The sequence below is a fragment of the Mustela lutreola genome, chromosome 4, assembly GCF_030435805.1.
Source record: "Mustela lutreola isolate mMusLut2 chromosome 4, mMusLut2.pri, whole genome shotgun sequence".
NCBI classification, from domain to species: Eukaryota; Metazoa; Chordata; class Mammalia; order Carnivora; family Mustelidae; genus Mustela; species Mustela lutreola.
Window position 1 is genome coordinate 179945531 of NC_081293.1, and position 25015 is coordinate 179970545.

A 25015-nucleotide genomic window follows, 5' to 3' on the forward strand; every position below is an offset into this window, starting at 1 on the left:
AGCCCTATCATTTATTCTGTGTGGCTTTTGGCAAATTGCCAAACCTCTCTGAGCTCCATTTTCTTCATCTGTAAAATGAGGTTAATACTATCTACCTCAGAAGGTTGTGATAAAGCCAAATGAGATAACTGAATGTCAGATGTTTAATTCAGTTCAGGCACAAGACCCGTAATTGGTCAGTACATAGTAGCTCATAGGTCCAGAGCTGGCACTAGAAGCCAGGTCTTGCTTGTCCCAGCAGTGGTTTACCATTTGAATAGTATATTACAGTTTCCAAAGGGATTTCATATATGTTTCCCATTTTGATACAGTCAAGTAGGAATCCATTCCATTTTCTAAAAAAGAGAAGTGGAGGAGATGAAAAGACTGACCCTAAGTCACACCACCTTTCAGAGGCAGAGCTCAGCCTTACTGTCTTGCTAGCTAGTTCAGGGTTCTATCCACATCATCTCCCTCCCTGCATCACTGTGAACCTGGCCTTTTTAAAAATTGTATTTTATGTATTTATTAAAGATTCATTTATTTATTTCAGAGAGAGAGAATCCTCAAGCAGACTCCCTGCTGAGCATGGAGCCCCATGCAGGGATCTATCCCATAACACATGAGATGATCCCTGGAGAGGAACCCAAGAATTGGATGCTCAACCTGAGCACCTCTGAATCTGGCCTTTTAAGGCACACTGTACCTCATTACCCCATAGAGATATTGTTCTTTCTTAAATGTATTTTGGGGGAGAGGGTGGGTCATTCATTGATTCAAAAATCACTGAGGTGCCTGGGTGGCTCAGTGGGTTAATTAAGCCTCTGCCTTTGGCTCAGGTCATGGTCTCAGGGTCCTGGGATTGAGCCCTGCATCAGGGCTCTGCTTACCAGGGAGCCCGCTTCTTCCTCTCTCTCTGCCTGCCTTTCTGCCTCCTTGTGATCCTCTTCTCTCTATCAAATAAATAAATAAAATCTTTTAAAAAAAAAATTTACTGAGCCCTTCCTACATGCCAAGCACTTTTAGGTGTTTAGGTGTTAGGAATACAGTGGTGAACAAGACAAGGTCTTTGCTCTGTGGAGCAAAGATTCTAGTCAGAGTGGAGAGACAAGACAATATGCAAGTAAGTAATTGGTTTCAGAATGATATGTTCTTTGGGGGAATTAAAACTGAAATAGGAGGAGTGCCTGGGTGGCTCAGATGGTTGAGAGGCTGCCTTCCGCTCAGATTGTGATCTCAGGTCCTGGGATCCAGCCCCATGCTGTCTCCCAGCTCAGCAGGGAACCTGCTTCTCCCTCTCTCTTAGCCTCTCCCCTTGCTTGTGCTGTCTTTCTCTCTCTCTCTCTTTCTCTCTCAAAAGAATAAATAAAATCGCAAAACAAAAACAAAAACAAAACTGAAGTAGGAGGCCTTTTCCCTGCCTATCAAGTCTTCCTTCAGGAAAAGGGCTCTGATAGTACTTTCCTTTTACCAGTGAGTTCAGTATCCAGAGACTCAGAGCTTCCCACCTGCCCCACAGTTTTACCTCCTGGTTGTCTGCAGCTGCACTTTTTATGCTTGGAAATGGACAACTGCAGTGATCCTCTCCATCTGGGCTTGTTGCCTGCCAAAAGGCTGGCTGAAAAGATTAGCTTTCCTCCACCTTCCTCTGCAGCAGGAAAGCTGCTTTTTACCTATCAGTACATTCCCTATCACCATAACACTCAGGTGCCAGACTTAGATGACTATCTGCCTTTCCTTCCTTCCCTCCTTTTGCTTTCCTGTGGAAGACAGTCCTCAGAGGAGATGGTTTTGTTTTTGTCTTTTCTCCCTTCTTTAGTGCTTCTAAAGGATTACTGGAAGAGAATTACTGTTAGCACAATTGAAGAGAGCCCCCTCATCCATCACTGTGTTTGTAGGGGCCACTAGCTCACCTACCCTCTCCAAATGGCTTAGTGTATGAACATCCCTAGGAAAACAGGAAGCTAGAGAATAATTATTTGCTTAATAAGAATTTTTAAAAAAGATTTATCTATTTATTTTTGAGAGAGGGAGACGCAGAGAGTGGCAGAGGCAGAGGGAGATGGGCAGAGAGGGAAGGAGAGAGAAAATCCACAAGCCGACTTCCCACTGAGTGCAGAGCCTGACGCAGGGCTCCACATGGGACTGGATCCCAGGACCCTGAGATCATGACCTGCGCCGAAATCATGAGTTGGTGGTTTAACCACCTGAGCCTCCCAAACACCCCTTAATATGAAGATTCTTAACAAAATGATTCACCTCGGGCCTTGTTAGCCAGATCCCTCTGTTTAATTTGTTCTCAGAGTCCTTGACAAAGTTTTACTAGTTTGTGGCAAAATGAGGAAAATTCAGGGCATGGAAGTGAGTTTTTCATAAAATGTAGTTCAGTATAATAAATTTAAAGGATATATGCAGTTTGGGGTGCCTGGCTGGCTCAGTTGGTAGAGCATGCAACACTTGATCTCTGGGTCATTAGTTCACTTAATACTTAATAAAGTTACTTTAGTAACTTAGTTACTTAATAAATAAATAAAGGATTATGCAATATTTTTTTTTACTAAACTTTTTACTTAGGAGTGATTTTAGGTTTACAAAGATGTTGCAGAAATGGTACAGAGGGCTCTTCTACCCCTTGCTCAGTTTCCCCTGATGCCAGTCACTCAGGTTTCCACAGTACCTTTGTCCAAACCATGGGAGCAAAATTGGTCCTTTGACTGATGTAAGGTTGTGTCCCTTGGGGGTACTTCTCAGGCCTCAGTTATTTTGAGCCTGCTGTGGGCTGTGTGAATTTCTCAGGAGCCTCATTCACGGTCTGTCTGATGTAAGGTGAGATTCTGGGCTTTCAGGTAGAAGATCACAAAGGTGTCTATCCTTCTGGTCACATCATAGCAGGGAACATGTGACATCTTGTCACTGGGATGCTGGCTCTTGGCCCTGCTGCAGGATGTATGCAATTTAAAATGGTGTTTTTCAAACTGTAGGGGTAATCTATGAGTTGACACCAACATTTTTTTAAAGAAATAGAATAATAGAAAATATCTCCATTCACATGTAGTGATAGTGATACTATTTTGTTTAACTTCTGTTCCAGTGTGTGTGTGTGTGTGTGTATGTGTGTTAGAACATTGATGTAAAGTTTATTTATTCTTATTTACAGTCAAACTTTAAAAAAGCATACTGTTAATGACTCTTTTATTCTAATATTGTGTCCTTATTTGGGGAGTATTAAACTATCCTTTTTTGAAATATGTATTTTAAAAAGGTTTTTAAGTCTCTACTTATCAAAACTACCTAATGTAATTCCCACTCTCCACCTTTTTTTTGGCTGGGGGCGGGGGGTGTCTCTGTAACCCAGAAGTATTTGGAAATCTTTGCTATAGTGGATTTAAATATGATTTGCATTTATGGCAGTGTAAATTGATAAAATGGTTTTGGAAAAAAACTTGTCATATACAAAGAACCAGACAAGTATTCATAAGGTTTGATGCATTCATTTCCTTTGCAAGAATCTATCCTCAGTTGAAAAAAAAGAATCTATCCTTGGGAAAGTTCCTAAATATGAAAAAATTATAAGTGTATTACAGCTTCATGCATATAATACAAAAAATTAAAAACAACTTAAATGTTCAATAATAGAGAACTGGTTAAGCAAACCAGTTGTACAATTAGCTGTTTAAAATGATAGTCATGGGGTGCCTGAGTGGCTCAGTTGGTTGGGCGACTGCCTTCGGCTCAGGTCATGATCCCAGAGTCCTGGGTTCGAGTTCCGCATTGGGCTTCTGCTCCACTGGGAGTCTGCTTCTCCCTCTGATCTTCTCCCTTCTCATGCTCTCTCTGTCTCTCTCTCTCTCAAATAAATAAATAAAATAAAATAAAATAAAATGATAGTCATAATAATATGAGAAAAATGTCTTTATAATACAATGTTAAAACTGTAAGCACAGGGATGCCTGGGAGGCTCAGTGGGTTAAGCCTCTGCCTTTGGCTCAGGTCATGATCCCAGGGTCCTCGGATCGAGTCCCACATCGGGCTCCTTGCTGGGCAGGGAGTCTGCTTCTCCCTCTGCCTCTGCCTGCCACTCTGCCTGTTTGTGGGCTCTCTCTCTCTCTCTTTCTCTCTCTGACAAATAAATAAATAAAGTCTTAAAAAAACAAAACAAAACAAAAAACCCCTGTAAGTACAGTAAGTAAAATTCAAAGTAGTATAACGGGGCGCCTGGGTGGTTCAGTCAGTTAAATGTCTGCCTTCAGCTCAGATCATAATCCCAGGACCCTGGGATGGGTCTCACATTGGCTTCCCTGCTCAGCAAGGACTCTATTCCCTCTCCCTCCATCCCTCCCCTCTGCTCCAGCTCTCTCTCTCAAATAAGTAAATAAAATCTAAAAAAAAAAAAAAAATAACAAACAACAAAGTATTGTAACCATCTACATAATGCTATCAAGTGCTGGGTAGTGTGCTAAATGCTTTTTCTGTATTAACTCATCTAGTCCTTATAATGACTATGAATTATCTTCATTTTACAGATAAGAAAACTGAGCACTTCATTTTCCAATAATTCCCTGACACCAATTCAGTTCTGACACTGACTGTAGTTAGCATAGACCCCATAAGTTAAGAGCTCAGTCTCACAAGACTGTCCCCACTTCAGATGCCAGCCAGACCTGGGGCCCCAAGACTATATGCACTTCAACCTGGCCAACTGTAAATTCAGAGGTTCTGTGACCACTCCCACACCTAACCCCACCATCTCCAGGTTCCATAATTTGCTACAGTGACTCACAGAATTTAAAAAACTGTTCTGCTTATGATAACAATTTTATTATAAAGAATACAACTCAAGAATACCCAAATGATGGGGTGCCTGGGTGGCTCAGTGAGGTAAGCCTCTGCCTTCAGCTCAGGTCGTGATCTGAGAGTCCTTAGATCAAGCCTTGCATCGGGCTCTCTGCTCAGCGGGAAGTCTGCTTCCCCCCTCTTCTCTGCCTGCCTCTCTGCCTACTTGTAATCTCTGTCTGTCAAATAAACAAATAAAATATTTAAAAAAAAGAAAAAGAATAGCCAAATGATGAAAGACAAAGGAGAAGGATGGGGATGGGATGGTACAGAGCTTCCATGCGCTCTAGGTTTCACCCTCCTATCACTTTGGTGTACCCAGACCTCATTGTTTTAGGGCTTTTGTGGAGTTTGAAAAAAAAATTTTTTTTAAGATTTTATTTATTTATTTTACAGAGATCACAAATAGAGAGGCAGGTAGAGAGAGGGGGGGGGGAAGCAGGCTCCCTGCTGAGCAGGGAGCCCAATGCGGAGCTCGATCCTAGGACCCTGAGATCATGACTTGAGCCAAAGGCAAAGGCTTAACCACTGAGCCACCTAGGTGCCCCCAGCCCTGAAATTTTTAAAGGCTCACCAGGAGTCACCTCGTTAGCATAAATTCAAGTATCGTTGACTGGGGCTTATGAATTACGCTTATCAGGAAATTCCAGAGATCTTGGGAGCTCTGTGCTTGGAACAGCATTCAAAGACCAAATACATTTTTTTTTAAAGATTTTATTTATTTATTTGGCAGACAGAGATCACAAGTAGGCAGAGAGGCAGGCAGAGAGTGGGGGGGAAGCAGGCTCCCTGCTGAGCAGAGAGCCTGATGCTGGATCGATCCCAGGACCCTGGGATCATGACCTGAGCTGAAGGCAAAGGCTTTAACCCACTGAGCCACCCAGGTGCCCCCAAATACATTTTTTATACCACACTGAGGCACAGAGAGGTTAAGTGACTTGCTTAAGATCTCAATATGAGATGACTGAGATTCAAAAATTTTTAAATTTATACATACTAATATGTACTGGTAAGAAATAACTCCAATACTTAAAGAAGTTTGGGGGGTGGGGTCACATTAAAATATTTTTATATAAGATTATAAATTTAGGGATGCCTGGGTGGCTCAGTTGGTTAAGCGTTTGCCTTCGGCTCGGGTCATGATCCCAGGGTCCTGGGATGGAGTCCCACATCAGGTTTCTTGCTCAGTGGGGAGCCTGCTTCTCCCTCTGCCTGCTGTTCTCTCTGCTTGTGCTCTCTCTCTTTCTCTGACAAATAAATAAAATCTTTTTTTAAAAAATTATAAATTTATACATACAACATCATAGGAAATCTAGTTTTAAAATAAGTTGGAGTAGAAATACTACCTATCTGACAATCCTAAAGTTTTGGAACACTAGAGCTGAGGGGCTTTTTTTATATAAATGAAGAACTATGATCCAAAAAATGAGATTTGCCCAAAATCATACAGTGGGTTAATGACATAGCTGAAATCAGCTCTTAAGCTTTAAGTCTAAGCTGAAAAATACCTCTTTTGTTTTAGTTCATCTCATTGTTCTAAAAATCAGCTACATGCTCTTCTGGTCTGTGTTTATGTAGGTCAGACAAAGGCACAGATTGCGTAGCTTTCATATCTATTCACAATCCTAACCCTTTACTCAGAGTTTCTGATTTTATATAAGAACCTTCAGCCCTGCCCTGAACTGAGCCTCAGATGTTGGCTAGGAGGAAGGTACCTCTTTTTTTTTTTTTTTTTTAAGATTTTATTTATTTATTTGACAGAGATCACAAGTAGGCAGAGAGGCAGGCAGAGAGAGAGAGAGGAGGAAGCAGGCTCCCTGCCGAGCAGAGAGCCCGATGCGGGACTCGATCCCAGGACCCTGAGATCATGACCTGAGCCGAAGGCAGCGGCTTAACCCACTGAGCCACCCAGGCGCCCGTGGTACCTCTTTTTATTAAAGGCCCAGAGGGGACTCTCCTAGCTGCCTCCTCGATCTAAACTTGGCCTCTGAGAGAAGCAGATGATTAAATGAGAGTATAATCTCCTTTTTCAACCCTTTTCCCAAGTTACTGCAAAGACTTCTCTATTACAGGGCTCTATGGACTGTCCCACTCTGGAATTTGAGTATGGAGATGCAGATGGGCACGCAGCAGAGTTGTCAGGTATGAGGTAGAGATGGTCTGTGGAGAGTGGGAGGATAGCCAGGAGGAGAAGGCAGGGGTCTGTGATCTCCCCTGGCAGCTTGTCTGTTCTCCACATTCCTTCTTCTGTCCAACCTCCAGCAGTAAATATCTGTTTGCTTTTACATTTCTTTCCGTGAATTCTCCTTTGGAAACAGTATTCTCCACTTTTAGTCTATCACCCTTTTCTGTGCATCCTTCTTTATTCTCTTTTGGTACACTCTCAAATCTGTTTTCTCTCCACCTTTTCCCCATTCCTCCTGTTTCTTTTCCCAAATTCACTCATATCTCTACATGAATGCCCCCTTCTTTCTGCCATCCTCTCCCTCTCTATCTTTGTCTGGATTGTAGCTTGAGTTAAGTGTGATCTCCTCACATCAAGAGCCTCCATGTTACACGTGCTATGAATGCCAGTTATTAATAAATGAGCTTTGGGTGGAGATGGTGTGAAAGTTAAATATTCTGTCACATGGAAGTGACACTTTGAGACATGCTTTTTCAGAGAAAAGCGACAAGGACTTTTAAGGAAGTTCTTGTGAATAAGCACAGGGAATAAATTTGTGATGAGTGACAGAAAGACAGAGCTGAGTTTAATAACCAACAAAGGATTAGAATTCCTAATAATATAAATATATTTCATATATGTATACATGTATGTGTAAATATGTGTGTGTAGAGAGAGATGAGCAACCCAATAAATTGTCAAAGAATATGAACAGGAATTCAGAGAATAGAAAACCATATTATCAATCAATGTATGAAAAGATATTCAACTACATTAGTGAGGAAAAGAAAATTAAAATAACGATATATTATTTCACACTCATCAGATTGCAAAGCTTAAAAGCCTGAAGTTGGTGAGGGTGCAGCGAAATAAGTACTTTTATACATTGTTTGGCATGAGGGAGCAGAGTACAAAATTGGAAAGCAATTTGGTCATATCTAACAAAGTTGAAGATGCATGCATATTATAACCCAGTGATTCTAGTTGTACACTTTAAAGAGCATTTGGGCCAAGAAAACATGTATAAAGATGTTTATTGTGGCCATTGTGAAAAATTTAAAACCACGTAGGGGAATGGATAAACTGTAGCGTATCAATATAGTAGGCTATCACATAACCATTAGAATAATTGATCTATATCAATATGTTCCAGTATCAGTAAATGTTAAAAACAGTATTGAGAGTGAAAGAAATGGTGACAATTTATGAATGCATCCAAAAAACTGCTTAAACACACAAACCTGAAAGGTATTTCTGAGAAGTCTAGTTGTACACTTGACTGAGAACAGTGTCGGTTAAGTAAATGGATGTGTTCATTTCAGTCATGTAAAAAAAACCATTGAAAGACATACTAAGAATTATTTCAAGAGAAATATATAATATCCTGTTTGGATAAAAACTTTCAAAGTCAACTTCATGTTGTTTACAGATATATAAATATGCTGTAGAAGTACAAAAACAGGCATGTGAAGGATACACACCGATTTCATTAAAATGGTTAACACTAGAGAAGGGAATAAGATAGACTGGGGAGGGAGAGGGGACTTTAGATGTCTGAAGTAAATATAACAAGTGTAAATATTTGCTTAATCTGGGTAGAAGATACATAGGTATTTTATGTATTCTATATTTATCTGTCTCTGGAAGTTCGTGATCTAAAATTTAAAAGTGAAAACAAGAAGTTTAGTACCTAATAGCCTTGTTCCCTTTCCTGACTGGATTTATGCTGTGCTCTTAAAAACCATATATGCACACTATCCACTGAGCATGAAAAGTATCAGAATCAGAGATGGATTTGCTTCTGGTCAATCCAGGATTCTGGAACTCAGGACTCAAAAGCCCTGGCTCCCAGACAAGGTGTTTCTCAACCATTAGACAGCTGGCTGGAACATAAGTGAATTTCTCTTTGTGAATTATCTGTGACCTAGTTAAATTTCCAGCAAGGGTCTCAGGGAACAGAGTTTTGAGGAAATCTGTTCTGTCACCTATTGACTTCTCAACTTTAATTCTTCATCCTCTGTAAGATGAAGGTACTTCCTGGTATAATGTTCTGGAGTGTGTGTAGGAAAGGACATTTTTATTTCTCATAAACTCTCTGCATTTTTTATTCAGAGGTTATTGTTAAGAAAGTTAGATTTTCTTGGGCATAAGCAGCCCTTTGACATCAACAGCTGCTTCTATGTGGTTTGATGCTGTCTCTACCTGTGTGGTCATGGCCAGGAACCTAAACTTCTATACCCTTTGAGGAAATTCAGCAGGGAGAGAATGAACTGGCTTCAATCCCAAAGGGCCATGAAACACATACTCTCCAGCCTTTACTCTGGTTCCTTGAATAACACAAGCATCTTGCCTCTAAATTTCAGACATTGCGCCTCTCCTCCCTAGAGACAGGTTAGACTCAATCTGGGTTGACAAGCAGAAGGGGTTGCAGCCCTAAGAAACAGGAGTGATGACAGTAAGCCCTCTCTGCTCCAACCCTCCCTGGCCCTCACCAAGTGTTGAAGACTGCCTTCTCTGCTGTAGCAGCCAGCTGGCAGGAGGAGGACAGGTTTGATGGTTTAATCACCCAGGGACACAAGTGGCTATTTTTAACTGCTCCGAAAGGGAGGAGGCTGGCACTGGATTGAATTGGACACAGGAATGTGTTGGAAGCGTTAGCCCTTTCATGCCACCCTCTCCACCCCAGGCCCCTTCTATAAGGGTCTGCTGAATGTTTGTGACTCTGTCCTATCTTTCCTAACACAGAATTATATAGCTACACTGAAAACCTGGAATTCACCACTAACAGGAGGTGCTTTGAAGAAGATTTCAAGACTCAAGGTGATCCCAGATTCTTTTTCATAGAGACCTGCTTTTCTTCCCCACCCCCCATGATATCCCAGCCTGGTCTAGAAAACGCCCGGAACAAAGTATGATTCTTCTTCATCCTCTCCACTACCATTTCTCTATCCCTTCTTGCATATGGGACATTTCCTTTATCTCAATTGGAGAGGCCATGGAATGGGAGCAGGAGAAGCCTGAGCTCGGTCGGTTTCACTGATAAAAGAGGCACAGAGAGCAGAGGGATGGGGACTGGGCTGGTGCCCCACTGCCTGGTTGAACTCTGTGCCTAAAGTAGTCCTTAACTTTAACATTCAATCCCTGCCTCCAACTCTGCCTCACTCCTAATAGCATCTAATAATAATTTCATGTGTCTACACTGATTGTCTCAGACCTCCATTTCCTAACTTGGTCAGTGAATTCAGTTTGCAACTCAGGAGATGTGTGGTGAGTACTGTTTTGTGCAAGATGCAGGAGGCAGGGGTGAAAGTGAATTTGCAGAATCTTCAAAGAGATTATAGTCCAGTGGCAGAGGGTAAGTGTGTACATCATAAAACTAACTGAGGACAAAAGGAAAGTGGTAAGTATCAGAAAAGAAGTAAAAGGTATCTTGGGGGCTTTGGAGGGGAGGAGTATCTTGGGAGAGAGATCTTCTGGCTGGAGCATTAGTGGGAAAGAGGTAATTTAGTATTGGACCTGTAATGATGAATAGGAATTATAGGAATTAGATATATAGGGAGAGAGGGAACTCCTTGAAAAGGCAGAGAGATAGGACAGAATAGGTAGGCTTTGTGTGGAGAATAAAGGGGATATGAAGAAAGGTGGACCGCAGAGTGCGTTTAGCCAGAACTTTGGGGTTTCTTTACTTTTCCAATCTCTTATTCTTTCTCAGCTAAATAAGGAAATCTTTTGAAGAGAAGAATTTGTTGGGGGCTGGGATCAGAGGTGGATATGTTATCAGGAGCCTTTCTAGGAAGGAGAGGCAAAAGCTGACACTTGATCTGTATGGCCTTCTTTCCCCAGTGCAGGGCAAGGAGTGGCTGGAATTGGAAGAAGATGCCCAGAAGGCCTATGTGATGGGACTCCTGGACCGACTGGAGGTGGTCAGTAGGGAACGGCGACTGAAGGTGGCCCGTGCTGTTCTGTACCTGGCCCAAGGCAAGTGGCCACCTTTGCCAACTTGAGATAGGTGAAAACTAGGGAGAAATGTTATCAGGACTAGGATGAGGCAAGCCATGCTAAGAAAGCAAGGTCCTGCTCCCAGGGACAGATCTTGTCAAGTGCTAGGAGTAACCTGATGCTTATAAGGAAGTTAAGGAGATGGTGGTGGGTACTATTCTGGATCCCTTGGAACTGGCCTTTATCTTACCAGGCATGGCAAGATTTCTTATAAAGTTCTTTTTTCCTGCTTGTGGGCTATAAATATATGTGGAGATTTAGTAAGAGAGTCAGTGTGGCTAGAGTTAGTGTACCACCAGCTGAGAACGGAGGCTTACTTTCTTCAGCTATGGCTCTAACCTCCACTGAGTGGAGGTAATGGAGTGCCGCATATTCACACATGAACCCTCTGCATTATTTCTCATTGGCATTTAGAGGGTTCAAATCAGCATAGCAGCAGGAGTGGATGCAGTGGGTAATTGGGATCAAAACTTGGTATGATTAATTGCAAAAACCTTCCCAGAAGAGACCTAACAGCCAGGTATTCGAAAGAGAAATGAGATAACCTAACTGGAATAGTAAAAGTATACCTTGAGATCATAAAAAGAGGACTATTGATTGAACCAACTAGCTGGTAGCTTAAACAAAACAACAACAACAACAAAACAAAATCAAAACTATTAAAGAAAATAATAAATGGTAGGAGAGTGTTAAAGGGAAGACTGTAGCAAACAGGGCAGTGCCTAACCATATCTCATGGGTCTGGTGCTCTGGCCAACTTCCAACTGCTAGTACCTTTAACTTTTTACCTAAGGGCTTTCTCTGTAGTCCATACAGGGTAGGCAGGAAGTGCTAGGGAATTAATGTGCTCCTCTAGTCCAGTAGCCCTGATCAATGAATGACAGGAATTAGTGGATAAATAGCCCAACTACCTCACCCTTCTTGGGTGGGATGATTCTGAGGGTTATAAAAACATACACTGTTTCCCAGAGCTTCCCTCAACCTGGGTTTCAGCTCTTCATCTGCCTTTTCTTCCCTCTCTCACTTCCCCACTTTTCTATTAATGGTTCCTGAGATCATCTCCCAAATAAACTTCTTGCATTTTGAATCCTTCTCTCTGTATCTGCTTCCCAGGGAATTCAAACTTAAGACAGGCCAGTGATAAACACATTGGACCTGACTCGGACACTGCCTTATTCAGGGAAGTTCTGGAGGGCCCTTGCCCTACCTTTGTTAGCTTAATTGTTGGGCAAGTTTTTGGAAGATAGTCTTAAGATCATGGGGAAGGGTGGAAAGAATTGGATATCCCTCTTACCTCAACCCTGTATGACACTATCTGGTTCTTTAGGCACTTTTGGGGAATGTGATTCCGAGGTCGATGTACTACACTGGTCCAGGTACAACTGCTTCCTGCTCTATCAGATGGGGACCTTCTCGGCCTTCTTGGAGCTGCTCCACGTGGAAATCGAGTGAGAAGCCTTAGGGAAGAACTGGCCTAGACAACCCCCTTCCTTGGGGCATGCCTCATGTCCTATGCTGATTCCCTCACTATAGAGACCTCTGTGGGAGCAGGGGCTCTTCACACCTCGGCCCAAAGCTTCCTGACAGCTCCCCTCTATCCAGCCATGCTCTCTGATATTCTGTCCTCCTCCCTGAGGTTGGACTCATCAACAGCTTTTGTCCCACTCACAGCTTCAGTTCTGGGCTTTAGGGTCCTATCCTAGATGGGTGCATTTCTCAACTCAGCCTAACTCTGGAATCCATGAAGGAAACTGTTCTACCTAAGAACATGACCCAAGAGGGATAGGACCGATTTCTGTTGCTATGCCCAATTCTCCCCTTGTGGGTCATAGCTCTGGAGATGGCCTTATCTGCTGCTACCACTATAGGGATCCGTCGTTTTATCTCATGCCTATTACCCAGGAGTTTAAAGAGGGCAGATTGAAAGTGTTGCTTAGCATCTATTTTGTGTTCAGCACAGTGCTAGGCACAGCGTGGATTATAAGAGGAGGGGTTGTCACAGACCCTGCCTTTGTCCATCTTCACCACAGATAAAGGTTTACTGAGATGGCAGAGGAATTTGGTGGGCTCCTTTACCTTAGACCAATTTCTTTTAGCTACATAGCCAGGGAATAGCAGGTACTCACATTTGTGTACATGATAAGTAGGGACACAGGGTGTAAAGAGGCCTTATGAGTTCCTGTTCTCTCCTTCCTTCCCATGGCAGCAACAGTCAGGCCTGTAGCAGTGCTCTTCGGAAACCAGCCATCTCCATTGCTGATAGCACAGAGCTCAGGTAAGTGGACCTGCTCTAGGTTTGGAACTGGGGATAGTTAGCAATGGGTTACTCTTTGTCCAAGTCCCAGATACACCCAGACTACTAGTAGCTGCTAATTCCACTGGGTTGGGCTCCCACAGGGGTCTTCCCTGAGGTCTCTGACTTCAGGCTGGGTGCTGCTTTGGGAACCTCTTGCAACCCTTCTATAACCCCAGGGTGCTGCTGAGTGTCATGTACCTATTGGTGGAAAATATTCGCCTGGAGCGAGAGACAGACTCCTGCCGTTGGAGGACTGCACGGGAGACCTTCCGCACTGAACTGAGTAAGAAGTGGTACTTGAGGAAGGGTAGGGATGAGATGCTGATGGTGGAGGGGAAGCATAGCATCTGCACATCTGCACAGAAGAGACAGATAGCTTTCCTTCCTTTCTCTCTTCCTTCCCTCCCCCGTCCTCTTTCCTAATTAGCATCCATTCTTTTAGGGCAGAGATACTACGTGGCAGGCATGAGGACCTGGCTTGACTTCCCTTGTGTCTATGAGTTAGTACCAGTCATGTGTCATTTCTATGCCTTGGTTTCCTTGGTTATAAAATAGAAATAGCCATCCATCTCACATTTAATCATCAATCTCACATGGAAAAATGAGTTGAATCACCTTGAAAATACTGATGTTGTCATCAGACAGGGATAAGATATGAAGGCCTATGGGTTTAAAATATATTAGACTGATGTGGGAAAGTGAATTGTAATCTATGAAATGCTTTGAGTCCTTCAGCCAAAAAGCAACATCTTTATTACTATTACTTCTAGTTTGGTATCCACCCTCAATCTTGGGAGCTAAGCCATTTTACCTCCATGACCTCCCTTCCTGCCCTTCCTCCTGGGTCCTTTCTAAGCCTCCTTTTAAGGAACAAGTACTCAAATTCTTTGGAGGAGGTGAGAGCCTTCCTCATTGTGTCCGGAAGCAGGTTAAAGGGATAGGGTTTCAGCATTCTTATTCTCGCTTTCTCACTTCTCTCTCTCCTCTTCCCTAGGCTTCTCCATGCATAATGAGGAACCTTTTGCCCTTCTGCTTTTCTCCATGGTTACCAAGTTCTGCAGTGGCCTGGCTCCCCACTTCCCCATAAAGAAGGTCCTGCTTTTGCTCTGGAAAGTGGTTATGGTAAGTGACTGATCCACCCACCCCTCTGCCCGCCCCCGCTCCACTCCCATCTCATCAGATCAGTAGTGCCTTCTGCCACCTCACTTTCTTATAGTCTGATTCCAGGAGACTGGAGCTAGGCAGAAGAATTGGGCAGCTGTTAGCCAATGGAGGGAAATCATATGTTCTGTGTCAGAGCAGGTTACCTGTTTCTATTGGACTGACAGGAGATGTCACTCTGTGAGTTGGGGTGTCATTGTACCTTCCCATGGTAGAACTGACATTTCATGGAAAGAATACTAGTTGAGAGCTGGGAGATCTAGACTCTGCTTGCACTGAGCAACATCAGGCAACTGTCTGTGCCTCAGTTTTTCTAACTACAAAATATGGGGTTTATTGCCTATTCTCCATCCAGATAAAAAGAGGATTTGCTTTAAAAAAAAAAAAATGAAGTCTTAGGGCATCTGGGTGGCTCAGTTAAGTGTCCAGCTCTTAATTTTGGCTCAGGTCATGAGCTTAGGGTCATGGGATCGAGCCTTGCATTGGACTCCACGCTCAGTGGGGTATCTGCTTCTCTCCCTCTTTTTCTCTCCTTCTGCCCCTCCCCCTGCTCACATTCTCTCTCTAAAATTAATAAATAAATCTTAAGAAAATGAATCTTTATAAGTATATGGTTTCAGCTTTGTTGCTAATTATTAAATCTGATCATCTCGGGGCGCCTGGGTGGCTCAGTGGGTTAAGCCGCTGCCTTCGGCTCGGGTCATGATCTCAGGGTCCTGGGATCGAGTCCCGCATCAGGCTCTCTGCTCAGCAGGGAGTCTGCTTCCCTCTCTCTCTCTCTCTGCCTGCCTCTCCATCTACTTGTGATTTCTCTCTGTCAAATAAATAAATAAAATCTTTAAAAAAAAAAATAAATAAATCTGATCATCTCTGGCTCCCACTCCGTAGGACTGCCTGAACAACATACCCTCCAGAGCAAGCTTCACAGGGTGGAATCACCTTTTGACTACAGGAGAAATTGAGTGACTCGGGCTTTATAGCATCTGGTTGTGCTCCTTAAAAAGGGGGCACAATTTCCTTTTTTTTTTTTTTTTTTTCCCACTGGAAGCCCCCAGGAGTCCCTTTCCTAATTTCTGGTGATGTTTCCAGCCCTGAGTCAGTAAACAATGCTTTATCCTGACCCCTGAGCTCCTCAGATTGGGAATAGTAACTACATTTGCCTCTTCCTGTTTTATTACTTCTTAGTTAAGAAGGGGTTCCAATGGGACTGGAGATTGTGACTCTTCCTCTCCATCTACATTTCCCTGATCTTATTTATTCTGACTTCCCTCTTTTCCTCTCCTCTGCCCCTTTCCTGTTTATACTATAGTTTACCCTCGGTGGATTTGAGCATCTACAGGTTCTCAAAGTAAAGAAGCGGGCAGAACTGGGACTGCCTCCACTGGCTGAAGATAGTATCCAGGTGGTGAAGAGCATGCGTGCCGCTTCCCCGCCCTCTTACACCCTTGACCTGGGGGAGTCTCAGCTGGCACCACCACCCTCTAAGCTGCGAGGCCGCCGTGGTTCTCGAAGGGTAAGAAATAAAAGCATATAGTGGTGTTTTGATACTAGTTGGCCAAAAATTAAGATTCTGAACTATTCTGGATGTGGTAGGAAAGGGCAGTAAATGATGAGGCTCATCCTGCCTCTGATTGCCCTATAGCCAACCTGAAACCTTGGAGTCTGTACTTTGGCCTCTGTCTCCCGGCTCCACAGGCTCCCGGGCTATCATGAGGTAACGCTGTGATCTTACCTCGTAGATCTATATCTTAATACAGGGTCATTGGCCGAGACCTGGTATGCCTGGAGTTATCCCCGACACCAGTTAGGGCATGACCCAGATCACCTGAACAGGACTCCCAGCAAATCCATGTGCCCAGGGTGAGGCACGTGTCATTTTATTGACAGCAAGGTTTACTCTGAGCCAGCCATGCTCTTGTCTGGCCCTGGAGCCAGAGGCTTACATTTAGGAGGTGACTGATAAGTGTTCCAGGTATAGTCCGATGCCTGGGAAGATCAGAATGATTGGTTGCACTGAGACTTGGCCATGTACTAACCTCCCTGAAATACCTGAGTGACAGGTGAAAGGTTAGAGGTTACAGGTGAAAGGTTAGACAGTCATGTTCAGTAATCCAGTTACAGGTGAAAGGTTACAGGTGAAAGGTTAGGCAGTCATGTTCAGTAATCCAGTCTACACAAGCAGCATTGTAATTTTTTTCAACCTTTATTTTTTATTTTGTAAAGCTATACTCCTTGTACAAAATTTGGAAGAAATATAAAAATGTGAAGAATGGAGGAAGAAAGAAAACACCCATAAGCTTAACAAACCAGAGGCAGTCATTGTTAACTTTTTGGCCTATTTCTGTCCAATCTTTTTTTCTTCAACAAGGTTTAAAATTCCAAACTTGCTTCCCTCTGCCTAGCAGCAAGCCTCTGTCCTCCTCTTCCTCAGTCAGCCAGCTGGTATAAGCTCAGAGAAGGCAAACTAATTGAATGTTCACCTAAGCAGAGCATAGTTAGGAAGTAAAGTGCTGGGGGGAAAAAAATCCATGCTTTCTGAAAGCTAAGTAACTGACTTTGGGATTATGTATGCTTTGCTCCCCAGCCAATGACTTGTTTGCCTGAGAGGTGCTTGTCTTGGGATTGGACCTGGTGGATAGATTAAGTGGGGAAGGGGATATTCTTACAAGGGCTGGGTTGTTACCCCACATATCCTGAAGTCTAGTAGCTTATGGGTAGAGGGTGACCTCAAACAAAGATGCTCAGAGTAAGACCTCTGTACACATTCTCTCTACCATCCCAACCTCCGCCCAGCAACTCCTCACTAAGCAGGACAGCCTGGACATCTACAATGAAAGAGACCTCTTTAAGACAGAGGAGCCAGCCACAGAGGAGGAAGAGGACTCTGCTGGTGATGGAGAACGAACCTTGGATGGAGAATTAGACTTGCTAGAGCAAGACCCTCTGGTGCCACCTCCACCCTCACAGGCATCCCTTTCTGCTGAGCGGGTGGCCTTTCCCAAGGGGCTACCCTGGGCCCCAAAGGTCAGGTAGGTTTGATAACTGTGGGGACCCCAAGTTTTGGAACTAGAATCACTGAAGTCCCAGGGTACAGTGTTCAAGTCTCAATAAGCTGGGCTAGAAGTCAGAACTCCTGGCTTGAAGTTTTCTCTGTTAGCTGCTATCTTCCCCCACTGCTCTAATCCTCCTCGAAGGGTTAGGAGCTCAGAAACATTCTGTCTCTCAAGGTTTGCCTTTTTTTTTTTCCTTTTCTGGGAATTGTCTCTCCACTGTCCTCTCAGACAGAAGGACATTGAGCACTTCTTGGAGATGAGCAGGAACAAATTCATCGGATTCACTCTGGGGCAGTAAGTGACTAGGTGGTCAAAACTGGCTATAAAGTGGTTCTTAAGGGGCCAGAGGAGTGGGTGGCTGGAAAAAGAGATGTTGCCTGCTAGTTGTGGTGTAACCTAGAGACACTATGGACATCTCCTAATGACTTTGGCCTGGTGCCATAGAATTTTTTTCCTTCCAGTTTCCTCGAAGAACTCTTATGTTCTTAGCTAGGTGTAGGACCTTGAGTGACAAGTCCTTTCCCTCTTGGGCTTTAATTTTGTCATGAGAGTGTTGTCCCTAGGGGTCCTTCCTGTTTTAATGGGCCAGAATTCTGTGAAAAAGCAATATGGTCAGAACAGATCCAGTCTTCCCTCATATCTCCTTCCCCATGAATTCCTCACACTGGCTGAGCACTACAAAATGGAGAAGGCCTTGTTCCTGGTATTTCCCTATAGTTGGGCTACATGCCCTTTTAAGGAACCTACTACTCCCTGACAAAGTAAATGCCCAAAAGACTATACAAAAATCCTAATTTTCAGGAACATTCTGTGTGGCATTTTTCTTTTTGTGTCCCGAAACAATAATGGGGGACCTGGAAGCTTGAAGGGAAAAATCCAGAATACCACATGTTGAAAGTGGCATGGTCCATGTAACTCCGGGGAATATCAGTGGTTCTCTTTAGTTCTTTTTTTTTTTTCCCCAATTTAAATTCAATTAATTAACATATAATGTATTAGTTTTGGAGGTAGAGGTCAGTGAATCATCAGTAGTTCTTTAAAGTTTTGATAGTTATGATTTGGTATATCTCACATTTTACAGGGACACAGATACCTTGGTTGGATTACCCAGGCCCATCCACGAGAGTGTGAAGACTCTAAAGCAGGTGACCAGGGTGGGCTCTCAGTCTTCAGGGATAGGGAGCCATCAAGGCAAGTTTGATTACCAACATCCTGGTTATTGGCTCCTCTACCAGACACATTCTGTATTTCTCCTTCAGGCATTCTGGCCAAAGAGGAGGAAATTAAGTCTCTTCGTACTTAACCATTTTCCTACATTCAGATAGATAAAAAAGTTATCCTTTCTTCCTCTCATGCCTTTTCCCTCCTCCCACCCTTCTTTCTCTCTTCCTCTTCCTCGCTTCCTTTCCTCTCACTTCTTTCTTCCTATAGGGTCACTAACTCCCAAAGGCCAGGATTAGTAGCAGTCTGTTCTGCATCCAAAGTATATATGAGCGCAAAGAGTAAAAAAAGTCATCTCTTGCACGGACCTTGAACTCTCCCTCACTCCATCATCACTCCATATACATGCACAAAAGCATATTCACATGCAGCAAAACTCTCAGGGTAGTGGTCCAGGGGCATGGGACTCTTCTTTACTTCCCCTTGCCCTTTGGTTGAAGATAAATACTTGAGTATTTTTGCTCTTCAACAAATATAGGAACATAGAATAAACACAGACCCTGTATATGAAGCACTGGACTCAATGTTAAGACTCCTACCTTCAAAGTTTATGTTCTATTTGGGTGACAACCATATACAGGACATTTCCTTATCATTGAGGAAGTTAAGCAAGAGACTGGTACATACATGATTGGGGCTCTCAGTATCTTTTTTTTTTTTTTTTTTTTAACGTGATCTCTACACTCAACACAGGGTTCAAACACAACCTCAAGATCAAAAGTCCTACATTCTTTAGACTGAGCCAGCCAGGCACCCTCCCTTTTTTTTTTAATTAAAAAGAAAATTTTTTTTAGTGATCTCAGCCTCTTAATTGATGTCTTTTCTTCCCCAGCACAAGTACATCTCCATTGCAGATGTTCAAATCAAGAATGAGGAGGATCTGGAGAAGTGCCCCATGTCTTTGGTGAGTCAAGGGGGTCCTGTGCAGGAGAAAGGCAGGAAGAAGTCTGTCTGCAGTGCTGTCACAGAGCATATGTGCATACTGTTGGGCTCTTACCATGTGCCAAGCAAGGCAAAAGTCTCTATTTTCATGAAACATTAAAGTTAGAGAAAAAAGAAAATAAGTAATTAAGGAAACAAGAAGACATATAAGAATGGGAGATACAATGAAGAAAATTTAAATAGGATGACATGAGAGAGGCATCTGCCACGTAGGAGACTACTTTCAATTAAAAAGTCAGGATAGGTAGACTTCTGAGAAGGTGACAGTTAAACTAAAATATTATGTACAAGAAGGAGCTGGCCATAGGAATATCGGGGAAAGAGCATTCTAGGCGAAGAGAATAGCCTTAATGAGGGTGAGAGAAACCTTGGAATATTAGGGGTAGTGAATGGAGGCCTATGGCTGGAACACAGGGGTGAGGGATGGGGTTGTATGAGATGGAGTCAGGGAGGTGGTCTGGGGCCACTTAATAAAGGACCTGTAAGCAAAGATAGGGATTGCGAAGTTGTTTCACAATATAGAAGTAAGCCCTTAGAGATTTCAAGCAGGGGGATGACATGATCTGATTTACATTGTCTAAAACCATCGGCTGCTGTATAAAGACTTTACCAGAAAAGAGTAGAAGCAGGGTGAAACATAAGGGGTTCTGTTTCATCAAGAGTTCTATTTTGGTCATACTCAGTTTTAGATATCCAGTTTTAGATATCCATTAAGCACGTGCATGCACGTGAGCAGCCATGTAACTGAGTATATATCTAGAGTTCAAAGAGAGGACTGGCCTAGAGAAATAAATCTGGGAGCTCTTGACTTAATATAGTGTTAGAAGCCATAGAACTGGCTGAGATAACCCAGGGAGGAAATAGAGATAGAGGATGGGACCCTGGACAAAGTCTTGGGGTGCACCCGTTGTGCTGAGGGTGGGATGAGTCAGGAAAGGAGCCAGAAAAGAAGAGTAAGAGAAACACTCTGAGATGGGAGAGAGTGTGGGAGACTGTGATACTATAAAAGCTAAGAAAAAATTTTTCAAGAAGGGAGTGATCAGCTATGTCCAGTGCTGCTGATAAATGGGTAAGATCTGAGGTGCCCATTGGATCAGGCCACATGAAAATAACTAGTGACCTTGATAAGAGCAACCTCAAATGAAGAGATGGGGCTTGTAGCCTAGTTGGAGTGTGTTGAAAAAGGAATGCAAAGAAAGGAGGTAGATGGTCAACGCAGACAACATAGTTTTATTGTAGAGAGGATAGAAATGGAATGTTGGCTGAAGGAGGATGTGGGGTCAGAGGAAAGTGTTTTAAAGTTAGAAGACACTGGAATATGTTTATGTCCTGAAAGAGATGATCTGGAAGAGAAGAGACAATTGCAGAACTGATCCATTCGACAAAGCAGAAGGGTTGCAAGATCCCCAGCACAAGTGGTGGGTTGGCCTTTAACAGAACAAACGTGGTTCACACTTCATGTCAAGAAGAAAGGTAGAGGGGTGCCTGGGTGGCTTAGTGGGTCATGATCTCAGGGTCCTGGGATTAAGCCCTGCATCAGGTTCTCTGCTCAGCAGGGAGCCTAATTCCCCCTCTCTGCCTGCCTCTCTGCCTACTTGTGATTTCTCTCTGTCAAATAAATAAAATCTTTAAAAAAAAAAAAAAAAGAAGAAGAAAGGTAGAGACCCTAGTATATTTGGTGTTGAGAAGATGAATCGTCGGATTGCCTCTGTTTTCTCTTTGAAGTATGAGGCTGGGTTAGCAACTATTGAGGGGTTGGAAGGTGAAGGGATTGGTTTGAGGACAGGGCAGAAGAGAAGTTAGGAAATAGATTTTTGGAAGAGCAGGAAGGCAACCTGCTCTCCTAAAGATCTATTGCCTGAGTTTATTGAATGCCTATTTAAGCAGCAGTTGAGTTATATGGGATGGCAGGGGCCAGGTCATTCCTCCCTACCTCAGGGTCTCAAGGCAATGACCCTTGCTCTGGAAAAGAGGTACCTTGTGGGAGGAGGAACTGAACTGACCAAAGATGACGATGGCCTGAGTAGCCCCACAAATACCTGAGGCTCCGGCCCTCCTGCTCTGATAAAAAGGTTTAGATGGGGTCATCAAAGGACAAAGAGAGTTGTGGACAAGAGGGCTGGTCATAAAGGAGGAAGAGGTGTAGTAGGGGCTACTGGAGAAGGAAAGAAAATAGTTTCTACTTAAAAGCTTCCCTCTTAATATTCCTTCCTGCCTGTCCTGGCCATGGGCTACCCAACTCCCTTATCAACCTTCTCTTCTGAGTTACCTACCTTTCACTTCCAAATATTCCAGAGCTCTTGGATGGCCTCAGAGTGACACCATAGGAAGTGCTTCTATGTGGGGTGTCCCAGGCATATGTGCACCCTGACTTAAGCCCATGTATGGCCAGAAAAGCAGTGGTTTGAGCCAACTCATAGGTAGGCGTTCTGACTCCTGACCCAATATGTGATGGGGAAAGAATTCTGTATCGATTCCAGATAATGGAAAAACCAGAATTATAGATTTTCAGGACTGGAAGAGCCCTCAGAAGACATCAGACCAGCCCAGTGATTCAAAAAGAAGAGGAAACTAAGACCCAGAGAGGAAGTAAACTTACCTAAGGTGATACAATGAGTCGTTAACACAGCTGGATAGGAACCTAGATCTAACTCCCAGCTTAGCGCTCTTTTCATGTCACCCTTCACAACTAAGAAAAAATAGCCTTTGGTCAACTGGAAAATGACCTAGACAAACTGTATTTCCTGCCGTAGGGGGAAGAGGTGGTACCAGAAACGCCATGTGAAATCCTCTACCAGGGCATGCTCTACAGCCTCCCTCAGTACATGGTAAGGAGACAGCCGGGCCAGAGCTGCCCTTTTCTACCCCAGGAACAGATAGCTGAGAACCATTTCAAGCTGACCTGTCCATTATTTGAGCTTCTTCCCTGAGCCTTCACCCCTGAGGGAAAGCATTCTCTAACACATTAGAATTCTGAGCTTTCCTCAAGGCTTCTCCAAAAGGAAGGAAGACCTGGCTATACTTCCAAGTCCTTCTTTGGGAAAGGTGGAGAATAAGTTGGGGTCCATGTATGATATATTGGGGGCCCTCCTTCTAAGTAAGTACCCTAGTCCCTCTAAGGCCATGGTCTGTCATGTCCTAGATAGCCTCAGACTGAGTGGTGAGGATGCTGATGGTCAGGGTCAGAGGAAGGAAAGGTTTAGAGAAGGTGAGATTGTGTTTATATCTCTCACCTTATTTCTAGGTATTGCCTCTCTATTCCTCAAGAGCAGTCTTGAAGCAGGACAGGGTATAGCTCCTTTCTGGTTCCTCAGTGTCACAGGCAGGTCTCTCAGGACTGGGCACCTGTTTGCCCTTCTGGGGGCTGGGGATATTTGGTTACTGAAGAATGAACATAGAAGCATTAAAACACTTCTCATAAGGCTTTTGAGGTGTGGAAAAGGTGCCTTGTTGAATGGGATGGACCGAGATGGATCTCCTCATTTTCTACTTCCTAGATTGCTCTACTTAAGATTCTGCTGGCTGCAGCCCCCACCTCCAAAGCTAAGACAGACTCTATCAATATCCTGGCAGATGTCCTGCCTGAGGAGATGCCGTGAGTGCTTCAACTGGGTTGGCTGCTGAATGCTAGCTGTTTTGTCTACAGCATCTCTCCAGTCCCCACCCCACCTTGTTAACACTCAGGGATTATTTCCAAAGAGGTCTCTTCTCTTTCCACTGCAATGCTCTCTGTTGGGTTCCTTTTTAGCTCAAGACCAAGGGTCTGTAGGGCAACATCAGTGCCAGTGACTGGTTGCATAGGTATGTGGGTGGACGTTGCCACGTGATGAGCCCTTGCCAAAGGGAAGAGAAAAAGAGCAAAGGAGTTCCTAAGTGGTAACTCGAGATTTCCCTCGTGCAGAAGTTCAGATCACCCAAGTTCTGGCTTTCTTGTATATGTTGTCTCTGACCCGAATACCTGGGTCCTTGTAGGCCTCTCTCTAAGCCTCTCTTTGCACTGACTCCTCCTCTCCCCATTGTAGCATCACTGTTCTCCAGAGCATGAAGTTGGGCATCGATGTGAACAGACACAAGGAGATCATTGTAAAGAGTATCTCTGCCCTGCTCCTGCTCCTCCTCAAACACTTCAAACTGAACCATATCTACCAGGTGAGCAGCTAACAGCACTTCTCCGCAGGTCTCTGGTGTTCTCCAGACCCTGTCTTTCAAAGAGGGGATCTAGGGGCCTTTATGGTCCAACTGAACATCTTTCAGCCTCTGCTTTATCCTCCTCAGGAATTCTTATACCTGTTGCACAAGCTTGTGTAGGGGTATGGAGTGGGATGTGAGGAACTGTCCTAGACAGGTGCAGATGTCTGTGTCCTTTGAACATTATCCAAGGGTTGTGGGTAGGAATCCTTGGCTTCTTAGGAATGTGCCCAGCCAGCTTTGAAGCAGTGCAAGACAGGATTCAAGTATTCCACCAGAAAAAAAAAAAGTGGGGAAAAACTATGTAGAAAAACTTTTCTATATGTGAAGCCCCCCCCCCTTTTTTTTAACTTTTGAGATATAATCCTGAATAAGGCACAGTTTCGGCTCTTAAGGGCTTTGAAGACTTATAATATAAATAGCTAATTATGGAATGATAAGTGTATGATACAGGTAAGCTCTGGCTGGTAATCCAACCAATGATAGAGAAGAAGTGACTTCTAACCTGAGTCCTAAAGAAACAGATGTTAGTAAGGATATGGGAGATATCAGGGAAAGAAGATAGGAAGCATTTTGAGCAGAAATGTTAATCTATAGAGGGCCAGAGGAGAGAGAGAGAAAATACCTTTGGAAACTGGTTAAATGTTGCTAGAGTTCTCCCTAGAGCAGGGGAAGATGGGGCGGCCTGGTGATACATGGAGCTGGAGAGGATAGCAGGGAGCAGATCATAATATGTATAACAGCACACAGTTACTGGGTACTTATAATGTGCCCAGCACTCTGTTAAGTTCATGTGGCATTTCATTTTATTCTCTTAATCCTATGAGGTAGATCTTATTTTATCCCTGTTTTATAAATGAAGTCGAGCGTAAGAAAGATTAAAGAAGCTGCTTCCCCACAAAGGCATTGTTTACCATGCTGAGGAGTTTGGACTTGGTACTGTGGGCATTGCCAAGATATCAGAGAACCTGAGGGCAGGGAATGGATGGTCTCTGTGGTGAGAACATGGGGAGGAGAGGAGGTACCTCATGACTGCTCAGGGTCTTCGCCCCACTTTCCTCCTAAGAAGTCAGAACCAAGCTTGCTGTTAGAACAGCAGGTTCTCAGAGTGCACAGAGCCTCCTGCAGGGTCTGTATCCATGCAGGTTTGCCTATATAATCAGGGTATTTCTCCACTCT

At 43.7% G+C, this 25015-nt stretch overlaps 1 protein-coding gene across 2 annotated transcripts in view; it reads left to right on the forward strand.

The window, feature by feature from the left end:
- The window catches only part of STRIP2 (striatin interacting protein 2), a 52191-nt gene that overhangs the window by 1193 nt on the left and 25983 nt on the right, over positions 1 to 25015 (forward strand). The window contains exons 2-16 of one of the 2 annotated variants that reach the window (XM_059171833.1): positions 6885 to 6954; positions 9722 to 9796; positions 10820 to 10954; positions 12303 to 12423; positions 13182 to 13250; positions 13448 to 13554; positions 14266 to 14393; positions 15742 to 15945; positions 17226 to 17461; positions 17714 to 17779; positions 18567 to 18630; positions 19539 to 19610; positions 22402 to 22476; positions 23146 to 23243; positions 23671 to 23797. In XM_059171833.1, coding sequence (XP_059027816.1) covers positions 6885 to 6954; positions 9722 to 9796; positions 10820 to 10954; positions 12303 to 12423; positions 13182 to 13250; positions 13448 to 13554; positions 14266 to 14393; positions 15742 to 15945; positions 17226 to 17461; positions 17714 to 17779; positions 18567 to 18630; positions 19539 to 19610; positions 22402 to 22476; positions 23146 to 23243; positions 23671 to 23797 — 1647 coding nt within the window. The remainder of the gene's footprint in view (positions 1 to 6884; positions 6955 to 9721; positions 9797 to 10819; positions 10955 to 12302; positions 12424 to 13181; positions 13251 to 13447; positions 13555 to 14265; positions 14394 to 15741; positions 15946 to 17225; positions 17462 to 17713; positions 17780 to 18566; positions 18631 to 19538; positions 19611 to 22401; positions 22477 to 23145; positions 23244 to 23670; positions 23798 to 25015) is intronic. The other variant, XM_059171834.1, reaches the window with a different exon arrangement.